This window comes from Phoxinus phoxinus (assembly GCF_949152265.1).
Source record: "Phoxinus phoxinus genome assembly, chromosome: 12".
Classification (NCBI taxonomy): Eukaryota; Metazoa; Chordata; class Actinopteri; order Cypriniformes; family Leuciscidae; genus Phoxinus; species Phoxinus phoxinus.
This window is the reverse complement of record NC_136887.1, coordinates 20997820-21011827: the sequence shown is the minus strand read 5'-3', so window position 1 is coordinate 21011827 and position 14008 is coordinate 20997820. Positions and strand designations below refer to the sequence as shown.

The following is a 14008-nucleotide window of genomic DNA, read 5'->3' as shown; positions in this document are numbered from 1 at the left end:
ATAATCGTAATTGTATGACAGCCTTATGACAAAGTTAGTTACGGGCAGCATAAGAGAACGTTTGTGGTGTTGTGATGCCTGACAGTTAATATGATTGCATGCATTTTCCTGAATTTAAGTAACTGCAGGTTCAGCCAGTTTTTACGGTGCGTATGGTGTCATGTGTTAATCACCTTTGCGTGAGGTAAACTGATTTGTGCAAGAGTGCATTGAGTGAAAGTAGCCATCACATTGTGTAGACGCGGTGAATCATGTGTGAAGTAGAGCAGAATGTCCATTCCATGTGTATGAGCACAGCTGATGTGCAGTTCTTTGACTTTCGCAGATTTGAGTTTGCTTGCTGTCAAATGTATTGCTTAAAATAGTGGTATACCCACTGGGCTTATCTAAAATCTAATATTCTTAGTCTTCCTTTTCCAATCTTTCCCTCCTCCTCCGTGTCTTTCCTCCATCAATATCTGCCTATCATAAATATCAGTCACTGTGCTCTTTAACTAATGTGACTTCATTGCATAATTCATATTCTCTCCGGGCCTCAAAGGTTACTCTCTGAAAGTCAATAATAACCTGTCTGTCCACATCTGCACAGTACGACAGCGGAGTGCAGCCACCAAAAATTTGCAAAGACTGAAGGTCTGGATCACATACTACTCAATGACTTTACAAATACTATTTTTTAAAGAAAAGTTTGTGAGATCAGTCATCTCCAACTTTTCTTGCTTTGGGTTGGAAAACACGGGTCTAGATAAACTTGTGCAGATTGAGTTTAACTACATCCATATTCATATATTTTATAGTACCCTCTAACCCCTAACCCACCAGTGTATAAAGAACACTGCACTGTTACCCAGAAACAAGAGATTTTTCCTGGAAGCACAGATTGAATGCTGGACCCTGTAGAGACAGCCAAGTGGGATCAGGTGGGTGTGAAGTGACAGGAAAAATGTGGGAAACAACACTGACAGAGGAGATGGAGAGAGACCAAACAATGCCGCAGCCTAGGCCGATGTGCTAAATATGGGCCAGGTGCACTGTGGGATGCAGATTCTACTTCAAATGATTCCCTACAAACACTATATTATATATATATATATATGAAGACTTCAGATGCAAAAGCCTCTAAGTGCCATCTGAAATTTTGTATATATATATATATATATATATATATATATATATATATATGCACATAAACTTACTTTAATCATATACTTGCATATATATACTTTACATGTACAGCTCAAGTATATCTATACATTATTTATAAAGTATGCAAATACATTAATATGGTATCTAACTATGATATTATTGGCCAGTCTTGCGTAAAATGCAACACTGTTTTATACAATATTTAGGCGGAACAGGAGGCTCATGCTTGACCTCTGGAGACGCACACTCTTGGTTTGAAATCAAATATCTTCAATATCACCAGTACCACAAATGCAAAAAACCTGTTATTATAAGATACATTAGATGGACAATTTTTTCCCAAAAAGCACAGAAAAAAATATCTCATTGAACCATCGCTGCGTAATAAATTTGCTGGGCTGGATAACATAGTAGCATGCTTGTTCAAGGACTGAGAGAAACAAGTTAACCTGCCGTGTTCCACACTTGGCCCTCACCTGTGATTGAGTCCAGCAGTTTAGAGAAGTGCCGTCAACAAACTGTTATTGCCTCAATAAAGGGCAAAATCAATAGTGCTGAAATGAGAGGCTGGGTGCAGTAGCCGACGCTGTTAATATCTCGCTGAGAGTGTTTGAACGAAAGGAGGAGGGACAGAAATGGGAGGGGAAGAGAGAGAGAGAGAGAGAGAGAGAGAGAGAGAGAGAGAGAAAGAGAGAGAGAGAGAGAGAGAGAGAGAGAGACAGAGACAGGGAGGGGGAGAAAGAGATGCTTACAACCTCAAGTACTTGAGGAAATCAGGGTAAAATCTATCTGCTAACTCCAACCTTGTCTCGACAACCAACCGGACATGTATAGGTACACCGGCGAGAAATTATTTCTCATTTACCCTTCCCATGTTCACTATCTCTATGCCCTCTTTCCTCATGCTGTCTTGCCTGCCTCTTCCCCCTTGTGGTGACTCAATTATTGTTGGGTGAGCAGTAATAAAGTGAGGGCTGTGGTGCCTTCGATCGGCTGACCTGTGAGAAGGCAGCACCGGACAGCTGACTTCACCATGATGGATCACCCAACTCTCTCTCTCCCCTCCTGCCTCTGTTCCTTTTGTTCTCTGTCTCTCGCTCTCTTTCTCTGCCAACCTGTCAAGGCCCAGGAGTAAAGCTGTAAATGTTAGTGCTATTGTTTTCATGTGATCTGCATTCTTTGAGGATAAACACGAACTAGTTAGGCATACAATGAGTCATTTTCCATCCATCAGCCAATTATTTTCTCCTTAGTGAGGAAAGACTATGCTATGAGAAAGCAATGAGGATGAACAAAATAACAAAGACTTTAATAAACACTGAAAACTAGAAACAAACCACATCTACCATTAACAACACCGAACTGAAAACTGAGGGCTTACAAACACAGGGATGATGATCAATGAAACAAGGAATAAGTGTGTAACTAATCAGAATCAGAAACCATAGCAACAAACAATAAAAAAAAAGTGAACATCTTTAACAGACAGCTCTGTCGCTTATAGTTAGGTGCATCCTGTCACCGTTTAAACTGTCCTGTCTATCATCTTGTTAAAATCCTCTACATTCAATTTCATTTAGGCCCTGTTTACACGAGAACGCTCGCGGGTGAAAACGTAAAAATATTTTATCGGATGTGCCTCTCGTTTACACGGCGACAGCGTTTTTGGGGCTTAAAAGCAAAAAAGTGAAACCACCCTCCAGAGTGGAAATCTTAAAAACACTCAACCATTGCGTTCCCGTCTAAAGGGTAAAAACGGTAAAAACGCAAAAGTCTGCTAGACAGTGAAAGCATCGCGTACGTCACAGGTATGCGCCAGTACAGGAAAATAACAAAACATTATCAAACTAAAATATAGCATTAATTTCTTGACAAAAATAAAATAAAAAATTCTGTCATTTTTGAGCGATACGCGAAGAGCACCGAGGGTTAAAGCAGCAGCTTTACCGTATTAAACATGAAAAACTGTGTCAGCGGCTCTTTCACTCTCAATGCTTCATGTTGCCACCTAGCCGACTGGAGTGCACAGTACACTACATCGAATTTCACACACTTTTGCGTCACCATATGCACGCAGATTTCCCCCCCATAACGCTCGTCTAAATGCAGAATAAAAAGTGATAACGCATCGCCACTTTTGCGTTTTCTCTTCAGATTGTTTCCGTGTAAACATAGCCTTTAATTTCCTACTTCTGCCATGTTTGTAGTTTTTAAACACTTATTCGTATTTGTAGTTCTAATCGAATCCTTGTCCAACGTGCAATGGGTTGTGGGCAATATTAGCCCTTAGAGTGTGTACGGATCTCCACTTCAAATTCTAACCGGAAAAAGTAGACCATCCGGGTATCTTTGAAATACTAATTTCAACATAGCCTACTATGATTTGGGACACACTAATTCTATTTAGAATACTATATAGGACAGATAATATGCTAATATGGACGAAGCACAAAAACAAAAAACAGAATAGAACCATGACAGTAAGTTGCATTAATTATTTTTCCTTTAAATAATGGCTTTTTTTTTTTTCCTCAATGAATTTTGTTAGATTTTTCTAAAAACAAGACTATCATTTTGCTTTTCAAGTATAAAAAAAAAGGTACATGGGCTGCTGAAAAGGTGAGCATGTACTTGAGAATCTTAATATAACAAACATCTAACTGCTTCCTCTGGGACTTCCCCTATACCTGACCCTGAAGCTATCTTGCCGAGTAGTTTTGCCTACCTGTTTTATTCAGCACCTCTAATAGGGCGAGGTTGCTCACTTGTGGGCCGTTCCAACCTATTCATTAAAATGGTAAGGAATCAGTTAAAAATATGGGCGGCCGTTAAGAGGGCTCTCTGGGGAGAGCAGCCACGAGTGTATTCTGGTTTGCCTCCCTTATGCTGAAAACAGTGGGAAAGATGTGACAGGTGACCCTGGCCATGACCCACCTAATGCATTCAGCTTCATCATCAGCCCAGGAAAATGAGTCCAAATCAAGCCAAGGTTAAGACCACAGAGAGCATATGAGAGCAACATGTTGCCCCAGTTTCAATGAAAAAAACCAGATAGTTCCATAATGAAAGACAGAGAAAAATAATAATCATGAGGCAGACTTAACTTTTCCTCTTTCTGCAGAAAAGCTAATTTCTATGACAGGCAAATGACAGAAAACAGGGTTCCTAAACCTTTTGACCAATTCATTTCTGATTTTTAACAATAATTTCATAGAGATTACACACACACACACAATTTTTTTTAAAAAATTAAGCAATTCAAATGTTTAAAGTTGAGCAATAAAAAAAGCAATAGAACTAAATTAAATTTAAATTTAAAATGAATTAAATGCATTTTTTTCAGGATTATAATTTTATGAATTTGGAAATGGACATTACAATTTTAAAATATCCTGATATTAACAGATGAACACGGGAACCCTCAATATGCTATTTTAAAGCAATTTATATTTTCATGAATGTGTGTGTGTGTGTGTGTGTGTGTGTGTAATCTGTCATTATAAGGGGATATTTCTATCTTCATTAGTGACATCAATGAGCCAGTAATGTAATAGTCCCCATCAGCATTAGGAGGGACAAGCAGCAACACATGTCAGCTGGTGATTTTTACAGGGCCCTTTAGTGGGTCAGCACCGTGCTCCAGTACACGATGGCGGGTGAGTGTGTGTGCATCTGTGTGTGGTAACAGGGTTCAGACTGTGGGACTGCAGAGGAAGGTATTCAAACAATGTCCATGTGGTTCATTAGGGACTGAGATCAAACGCCATTGCCCTCTTTAGCCCCACTGACAGGAGACAGAAGATCTGTCCTCTCCTCACCAGCTGGGGAATGGACACTAACACAAGGGATGAGTGAGGGAGTGATAGAAGAGAATGAAAGAAGAAATTGAGAGATATAGATGAAGGAGGATGACTACTATATGAGAAAGCCTGAGCGTGCAATCTCCAGAAGTTGGATTAAAACCTAAATCTATTAGCGGCAAAGAAAAAAATTCAATGGAATATTTGCCAAATTTGTTCATGACATGTTTATTTGTTCAGCTACAGACAATATATAGCAAATATCACTACACACCAGTCAAAAGTCACACACATTTTGATCCTTTAGATCAAAAAGTAGTTTGCACTCAAATATAAATGATTCTTAAATAATTATTTATTCATGTATTATTTAATATCTAGTCGAGTCAAATATAAATTGTGTTTATGAATAATGACTTAAAAGATTTCCCCCCAAATAGATAGTGAATGAAAACCTTTTATAATTTTGATGACAATAATTATTAAAATCTGGATAAAATTATAATAATTACACTTTTTATTTGTAGTGTATAATTTAAAACCTTGCCTGATTAGTTGATAATGGCAGTTCAGCACCCACGACACCCAATGAATTAGTGGCATACACCATGACCCATTTATTCCTAGACTGCCTGCAAAATGTTAACTCTGACATCACAAATGGAACAGCTATGATATCACTTCCTGTCAAACACTCCACTAAATCACTAAATTAAGAGCCAAAAAAAAAAAAAAGGGTTATTATATTTAGCTAAAACTAAAACCATAAAAAATTTTTCGTTAATTTAAATAAAATAAAATGTTAACTGAAATAAAATATTAAAAAGCTAGTTGCTAATAGTCTGCTGTGTGGTGCAGGTCACATTAGATTAGCAGCCAACTGTAACTACTTGGCCACCAACTCTACATTTGCCTGATTCCTCTAGATTGGCTTTGGTTTGATGTCGCATTTGTTGACCCCATGGTCTAATTTGATGTGTTTAAGGTGTAATGGATTGGGAGGTGGCTCATGGGACGTGAATACTGATGGCCCAGCTTTGATACAGAGGGCTGCTAACAGCACAAGGTCAGTTCTGAGCGTGAGCAGGCCCAGCCAGCAGCCAGCTATAATTACTCTTTTTTTTCTTTTCTTTTTTTTACACTATTAAGTGGTGCTGCTGGAGCGGGGCTCTGGGGTATAGGACACGCACAACAAGATAAAGTAATGTTTATTTATCCCTCCCAAAGGATCCATTTACTTGGTCAGCCTCTCTTTAAGAACCGTGCATGGAGAGAGAAATAAACACCCAACTGGGTCCACAACTGGGCTCCTTTCACTGAGAATACCGAACACAAATGCGTGGGATTGAATATACAGCATATAATCTCTGAACTGAAGGAGTCTGTAATAAATGGTTCAAATAACAAGACCATGTTTCAGCTTAGGCTACCGTGGTAAATGGAAATTAGGACCAGTGTGTTTATGTTAGTATTTGCTCTGTGAAAATAAAAGTGAACTAGTGAAATTAAAATCAACAATTAAAGTCAACATTTAAACCCATTTTAATAATATATTGAGACATATTTATGAATAAACGATATACAATGAGAATATCTGGACGGGACTTATTCTTTGGGAATGGATTGAATAGTGAAATGTTGGTGTTACGTACCAGAAAGGAGCCAGACTGAATGAGAGTTTGCTAAAACAGTGCCTAAATAGTTATTTGGCTATTGGTTATTATTATCCAGCAGCTTGTGTGGCCTTAACTGACATCAGCAGAAAACAAAAGTTGTTTCAAAGGATGATCTTTTTAATAACGCACTAATGAATTGTTCACAATAACACATAGTAAATATTCACAAACAGGGACTTCTTGTTGACTTTAAAGCAAAGAAACCACAACAGTTATGTCATGTAAGAGAACTGACCTTTGGTAAGCGCTCAGGGTCGCCTGGGTGTCTAGGGATCACCTTCTGTAGCCGCTGGAAACCGTAGTCAATAGTGGGTTCATTCAGTGCTGCAGGAAAAGAGAAAATTCAACCATTTTACTGCAGTGAAATTCAACACCTATCTGCAATTACCATTACAAAGAAATGTATATAAAACATGAGTGTCATTTCCTTCAGACCTCAATACAGTTCCAAAAAACACAAAGTAGAAAGCAATAAAAGGATAACTAAAGTATCAAATATTATGTTTCCTAACTAGCTGCCAAAATATCTGTATCAATTCCCACTATGCTTTAGCCGTTTGCAACCACAAGGCACCACTTTATGGATAAAAAAAACACTTGAGCAGTTTGTGTGAATGGATCCTATTTTTTCAGCCGGTGCAAAGGCGCAACCCATCATGGACAGCTTCACAAACTGGTCATGAGCAATACGTTTTGTGACAGATTCAACTGCAATGCAAATGCTACAGTTTAACAGCAATGCAACTATTCTTACATGTACTGAACTTTGAATATCTCACTGTAACCTAGACTTAAAAACAAAACAAAAACAAGAGATCAGTTGAAATTATTATTTGTTGTAATCTACATTATGCCATAAAAGCTGTTGACTGAACTTAACCTGTATTGAAGTCATAATATTCCTTTACACATACATATTTACAGCTGAAATCATGGATCGGAAAAAAAATTTTTTTTATACCAACGACTAACAGAGATCTTATGATGACCAGAAGCAGCCACATCATTTAATCTAGAAGCAAGATTAAGATCAACAACAAGGCAACTTTTTAAAAGTCCTTAAAAAAACTCCAATAACAAATAATGCTGGATTCTTTTGTTTTGTTTACATAAGCACCACTAATCTGCAAAACAAATCTATAGACCACCGTTATGAGCAAATAATTCAATTAAAGTTTTCATTTCTGTGTAGCAGCACCTCCCACTCCTCAGAGGCCCACAGACAGCTTCACGAATGCTCGCTGAGGACGGAGCAATAAGATAATATTGAAAAAGGAACCCGATCTGCGTGATAGGCCCAAACATCCTGCAAGGGGTGGACCACATGGTGCTTGGCCTGATGTTTTTCTAACCTCCCTGGATTGAGTGGGACTTTCACACTGAGACAATGGGTCTTTCTCCAGCACCGGCCCACAGAGCATGTTTGTGTGTTTATCTGTTGTGCTGCTAAACTCCAGCCCTCAGGGGCACATTCACACACAGCCCTTCTGTGATTCACTGAGACAGAGTAAGAGATGTACAGTGAGATATACTGTATATCAGCAGAGATACTTGATATTTGATTTGCAGCATGCAGAACAATGGCCCCAAAAGTATTTGGTCATTTAAGCTATGCTTAAAAATCTCACTGCATTAGATAACAAACATCAAACCAAGAAGCATCAAACAAATTAAGACCTTTCCTCACAGCTGGTCGGTTTCTAACGTACTTTTTTAAGGCAATTTTTAATACTTTGAATACTATCCCCACCACTGGTGGTGGTTGAGGAGAGATTCCCTGATATGATTGTTAAGCGCTTTGGGTGTACAGTTGGCTAGTACATTTGAAAGCACTATATAAATGCCTCATTCATTCACTCATTCATTCATTTCAGAATAACCACAAGTATAATTCATCATATTTTTATTTTATTTTTTAAATTGTACACTATATATAAATATATAAAAAAAAATTATCATTTAAACATAAAACTCTTTTTGTTTATCTTTGAAACGTGTGCTTACGCTATACTACTTAAAAAATATATACACATATACATTGGCTTAAGTATCCAAATTGTCTATTTTTTTTTGGAGCCATTGTATACTGGTTTTAAGCTGGCTTTATGCTATAGCTGGTGCACAAATTGCTTTTGGTTTAAATTTGCTAATAATTTTTTAGATAATTTAGAGATTGATGTCAAAATGCCTTTAATTTGCCCTCAACTGATTAATAATCAGCTTGATATTAGCAAATACAACGAAGAACAAGTTGAATATAATTTTTTCCAAATTAGAAGAGAGTCAGTGAAGAGGCCCAAACCTGACTTTAATACTGTAAAACAATGATTTGGGTATGTGACATAAGATACCCAAGAGTCATTCTAACAGTTGTTCACTCTTCACACACACTTTCCCCCTTCTCTTTTTCTTTCATGATAGACTGACCGCCTTTCTTTTGCCTGAAGCGTCAAATCTCAAACAAAACAGAGGAGCAGCAGAAAAGCAACTGAGAACTAGAGTCCTCTGGCCCTAAGTTAATTGTCCTGCTGAAGACGGGGGCTCTTCCAGCCTCCCTTCTGTTTGCCCTGTAGGCCGCAGCCTGGACGTTTCCTGAGGGAGTTCGCCCAGCTCCCCTCAGCTCCACAGCTGAGGGGACAGACTGTGGGCAGCCTCTGAGTGCAGTGGAGTGGATTCAGATGGCCAAGGGCCCAGACAGAACCAGACCCCTGGAGCCCAGAACACAAGCTGTGCCCAGCCTGGCCATCCTCCACTGGGGAACAGGGGCAGCTCTGACTGTACATCAATGCCTCTCGATACAACATCCAACGGCAGGTGGGATCTATGGCTTTATAAGTACAAGCAAATGCTGGTCCAGTATCTGGTTTTGACGTGAAGCCAGAAACATACATTGGAAAGTGAAAGTGAACGTGACATGTGTAGGCCAAGTATGGTAAACCATACTCAGAATTTGTCCTCTGCATTTAACCCATCCAAGTTAGTGCACACACATTTGAGTAGTGAGTAGTGAACACACACACTGCCACACCAGGTGCAGCGGGCAGCCATTTTTGCTGTGGCGCCTGGGGAGCGATTGGGGGTTAGGCGCCGTGCTTGTTTAGTCGTTTCCTGCTCGTACTGAGAATCGAACCCACAACCTTCGGGTAACCAGTCTGACTGGCCCCAAGAAAGAAGGTATTTGAAAAAAGACAGACTGCATCTAAAATAGCTCTTCTTGTTTACTTTTACAATAAGCCACAACTTCATTAAAAAGCAGTTGACATTGGATAATAACAGCAGACTTCATGCGTCGAGACACAGTAGGGCTCAACGGCTCACTGTTTCAGAGGCAGCATTAACCTCGACTTTCTCGGCTGCCATGACCGCCTGGATGCACAGTCGCTCACGCAGCACTGTGATTGACTGGCTGTTTACTTAAAGAGCAAGACGAGAGGAAAAAAAAAGTTAAAACAATCCCGGAGCATGATGGAGAACAGACGCAGCTATCGGCAAAGGAAAGAACAACAAAAACAGTCGAATGTGACAGAATGATTCAAAGCTGCCCTGCGGCTGACAATACATCATATCTAAATAGGCTTCCTGTAATCAGGTCTGTTGGTGGTTTGGAGACAGGGATATGGAAGTGCGGACCAGTGCAGTGCACAGAAGCGGCCCGAGTGGCGTACGAATGGGGGTTGGAGAGAAGCTGATTGCAGAATATCGTAATGGCAAAGAAATAGATGGAGGCTGAATGAGAGATTGCGTTGTGCAGTATTACAGCAGGTTTGACATGGAGGTAGGAGAGATTGAATGGAAGAGTAAAAGAGCGGGGGTAGCCTGAACTATGTGATAAGAAAGCTGTAGCTGTTAAGTCTGGACTGCCACCAGGTTCTGTGGCTTGAAGACAACATGACGCAATTTTCACAACACATTTAACTACGGTAATATGACGTATTTCTAGGTGAAACTACATTTCAACAGAGTTACACACTACAGTCCAAAAGTTTAGGGTTGGTAATACATTTTTATGAATTATCTTCTGCTCACTAAAGGTTACATTTATTTAAATCAAAAATACAGTAAAAACTGTAATATTGCGAAATATTATTACGATTTAAAGTAACTTTTCTATTTGAATATATATTATTTCTGATTGTCTTCCTTGTCAGTCTTGCTGCTTAAGAAACATTTCGTATTATACATTTTGAAAAAAGTTGGGCTGCTTGCCTGCTTAATATTTTTGTGAAAAATGTGATGCATTTAAAATATAATAAACTGACTATCTATTTCTGTCATCATCCTGATCTGCCGATACCGATCCCGATCTTTCAAGCTTTTTATTTATATTCTATGACACACAGTATGTATGTATGTATGTATATATATATATATATATATATTCTATGATACACGGTAAAACAAGACCTGTCAATATGAGTGATCGATGCCAACCAGGCACGCTCCAGCTGATTGGTCATCGTTCCTACCCACCATAGCCGAGATCTAGTTTCCATTGGTTGAACTTTCAAATGACGTTGGAAAACACTGCGTCGATCGGAGCATCTCTAAAAAAATGTTTTTACTAACCCTAAACTTTTTAACATTAGTGTAAAATCTATAAAAAAAACATAAAAACAAACAGAATATTCAACCAAAATTATTATTAATACATTTGATAAAATAATTGGTTTGATTGAATCCCCCAGGATTTGAATGTATTTTGAAAAGTATAAAAACAAATCTTCTTAATTTAAAATAATAATGAATCACTGACAGTTTGAGAGTAGTTTAGGGACATTTAGTAGTAAAGATGTTCAATCTCATTATACCTAATTTATTTTCAAGAATACACATGCAATAAAAGCTGTAAAACAGCTGGTCTTGTGTAAATCACAACTAAACTCATTTAAGAGTGAATAATGAAGTGGCTGCTGGAGCAGAACTTTAGTGAGGGCCTGGACAGGGATCATTTAAAGAATCTCTCTTTAAAGCGGACCCATGTGCTAGTATAATGAGGCACGGGTCGTGATGCAAAGCACCTCTGAGAAGGAGACTGAGTTAATGTGCTGGTACAGAGATGTATGGGAAGGATCTCAGGCTAAACAGTACTCTGCCACACTTAAAGACATCTGCACGTGTTTACTCTCCTTCATTGCTATTGATTTTCACATACTGTACAATCCTCTCACCAGTCGACTCGATAATGCACACTTGCTGAGAGAGTGACTGTGTACTGAACAGTTACCGGCAAAGTGCTGCTAATTTTATAGAGTCGCTGAACGCCCACAGAAAACAATAATGCAAAAAATGTCATGAACACAAATCTATGGAATTCTGGTATATGTCACAAATCAAACTGACATTGACCAGTGACAACATATGCGTTATCGCAAAAACAAACTCAAACCCTTGAGACCACACAGAAAAGAAGAAGAAAAAACACCTCCTGTGCTGGGTCATGAACTTTGTCAGAAATTCTAACAAAACTGTGTATTTTCAGAGATACACACCAAACAGGGAAGTAAAATCCCATGAGCTTCTTTATTTCCGGACCCTATATGTCCTACTTGGTGTGTAACGTTGTTTACCAAACCATGCACAGCAGACCTGTATATTTATAGGGAAACACCTTTCAACTGTCCATGCACTTGTTTACTTTTACAGTTCCAGAAACTGGCAAGCTGTGGTTTCCATTTCTTTCTGGGCTCACGGAACGGTTTCACGACAGAAATAACACCAGCCAGTCATCCAACATATATGATAGAGTCAGTCTTGTGTCATCACGGATTCATTGCAGCTCTCCAATTTCATACGCGAAGGAGAACGAAAAGGTTACGTGTGATGTCATGAGCTGAAATAAAATCTACAAAATCAATATTGAAAAGAGCAGAATATCAGCCGTATACCATGCCATCTTGTTCTGTTTAATGAATATAATCGATATAGGCAAATATAGGGCTGTTACGAATCTAAACGGACCTCCTGGAGGCGCAAATTGAATTTTCAGCCTTGTGAACAAAGAAACTATCAAGGAACAGACCTGATTTTTCAAAAAGGAAAGGTACAAATACATTAACAATCGACAGCTCCCCTCTTTCTCCAGAAGATGGGATCAAAACGAGTAAAACATATCAGCAATAAATAAATAAATGAACAACAACCATTGCTTGAAGGATTCCTTGCAATCACACAGATCAATGCTCATTGAAATTTCATGAAGGCACAGCCGGATCGCTTCATATTTCACAATAATAACTACAGGCCCGCGGGGGTGAAGAGAGGAGAGGAGCGAGACACTACTAAAAGACAATACTATGAGCGCTGTCAAAAGCAGATGGAGCCAGTCAAAACAGTACATTTTAAAATACCTTACACCACCAAAAAAAAAAATCCCACACTTAATATCTCACAGAGCCCGAGGGCACAATGTGGGCGGCAGTTTTTAGACTGGCGAGAACACGATATTTGTGGCTTTCCTGTTTTTGAGACCAGATGCTAGCACTGAGCTGCTGGTGGTAAATTGAATCAGCTGACCACACATAGACCTCCAGGGCTAGAACAGCATCTCTGACTGACGGAGCAGAAAGGCATGCTGGGTAATTGGTCTTTAGCAGAACCTTTTAACAGGCACTTGTGGGCTTTGTACAGAGCTGTTAATGTCAGGGTGGTAATGTTCTGTACATGTTAGGGAAAGGCAGACTCCGTTTTACACTCTCTCTCATTCTCTCTCTCTGTTTTCCCCAGAGCTCTCTTTCATTCAGGTGTGATCTCATATGCTGTGGATAGGAATCGATAGGCTCAGTGGCAGGGTGTTCGATGCCTGCCTGAATTATTGCTTCATTTCTCTCCCTATATAGATGAGGCCTGTTTTTCCTCAGCCCTACCCACGTCGGGATCAATACCTTACAATCTCATTTTTATCCATTTTTCCATAAACCCAGTGATAGCGTTTATTTGGAAAATCCGACAAGCTAAATAAGGCATCACTTTAAGACATGGGTGGGTGGGGTGGGGGGGGGGGGGGGGGGGGGGGATCTTGGAACCTGTGGCCGTAAAATGGATGACTTGTTTTTCTCGATCGTGAGCAGCAGCTTCTAAAAGACAGACATCTGTGTGAAATGGCCCACTGAAGACGCCCCGCTGTTGAGCAAACCAATTGCTCTATATCTTTATGGTTACAATCTCCACCATGCAGAGGTTTAGCAATTTAATTGGAACGGTTATCATTGATCACCTAGTGTGACCCCATTTGTCAATAGAATTAAAGAGACTCATTATCAAAATCGAACGATCACTCAACCCACTCTAGAAGAAAGCTTTCTTCAAATCTAGTGGTAGGAAAAAAATTACATAGGTGACTACAGCATATAATTTGTTATGATCTACATTTTTCAGTCTGCATATTTT

The 14008-nt window shown here is 39.2% G+C and overlaps 1 protein-coding gene across 6 annotated transcripts in view; it reads right to left on the bottom strand.

Moving 5' to 3' along the window:
- Window positions 1-14008, bottom strand: part of ebf1a (EBF transcription factor 1a) — a 132681-nt gene that overhangs the window by 13014 nt on the left and 105659 nt on the right. For all 6 annotated transcript variants that reach the window (XM_079629826.1, XM_079629828.1, XM_079629827.1 and 3 more), the window contains one exon: window positions 6858-6946. In XM_079629826.1, coding sequence (XP_079485952.1) covers window positions 6858-6946 — 89 coding nt within the window. The remainder of the gene's footprint in view (window positions 1-6857; window positions 6947-14008) is intronic.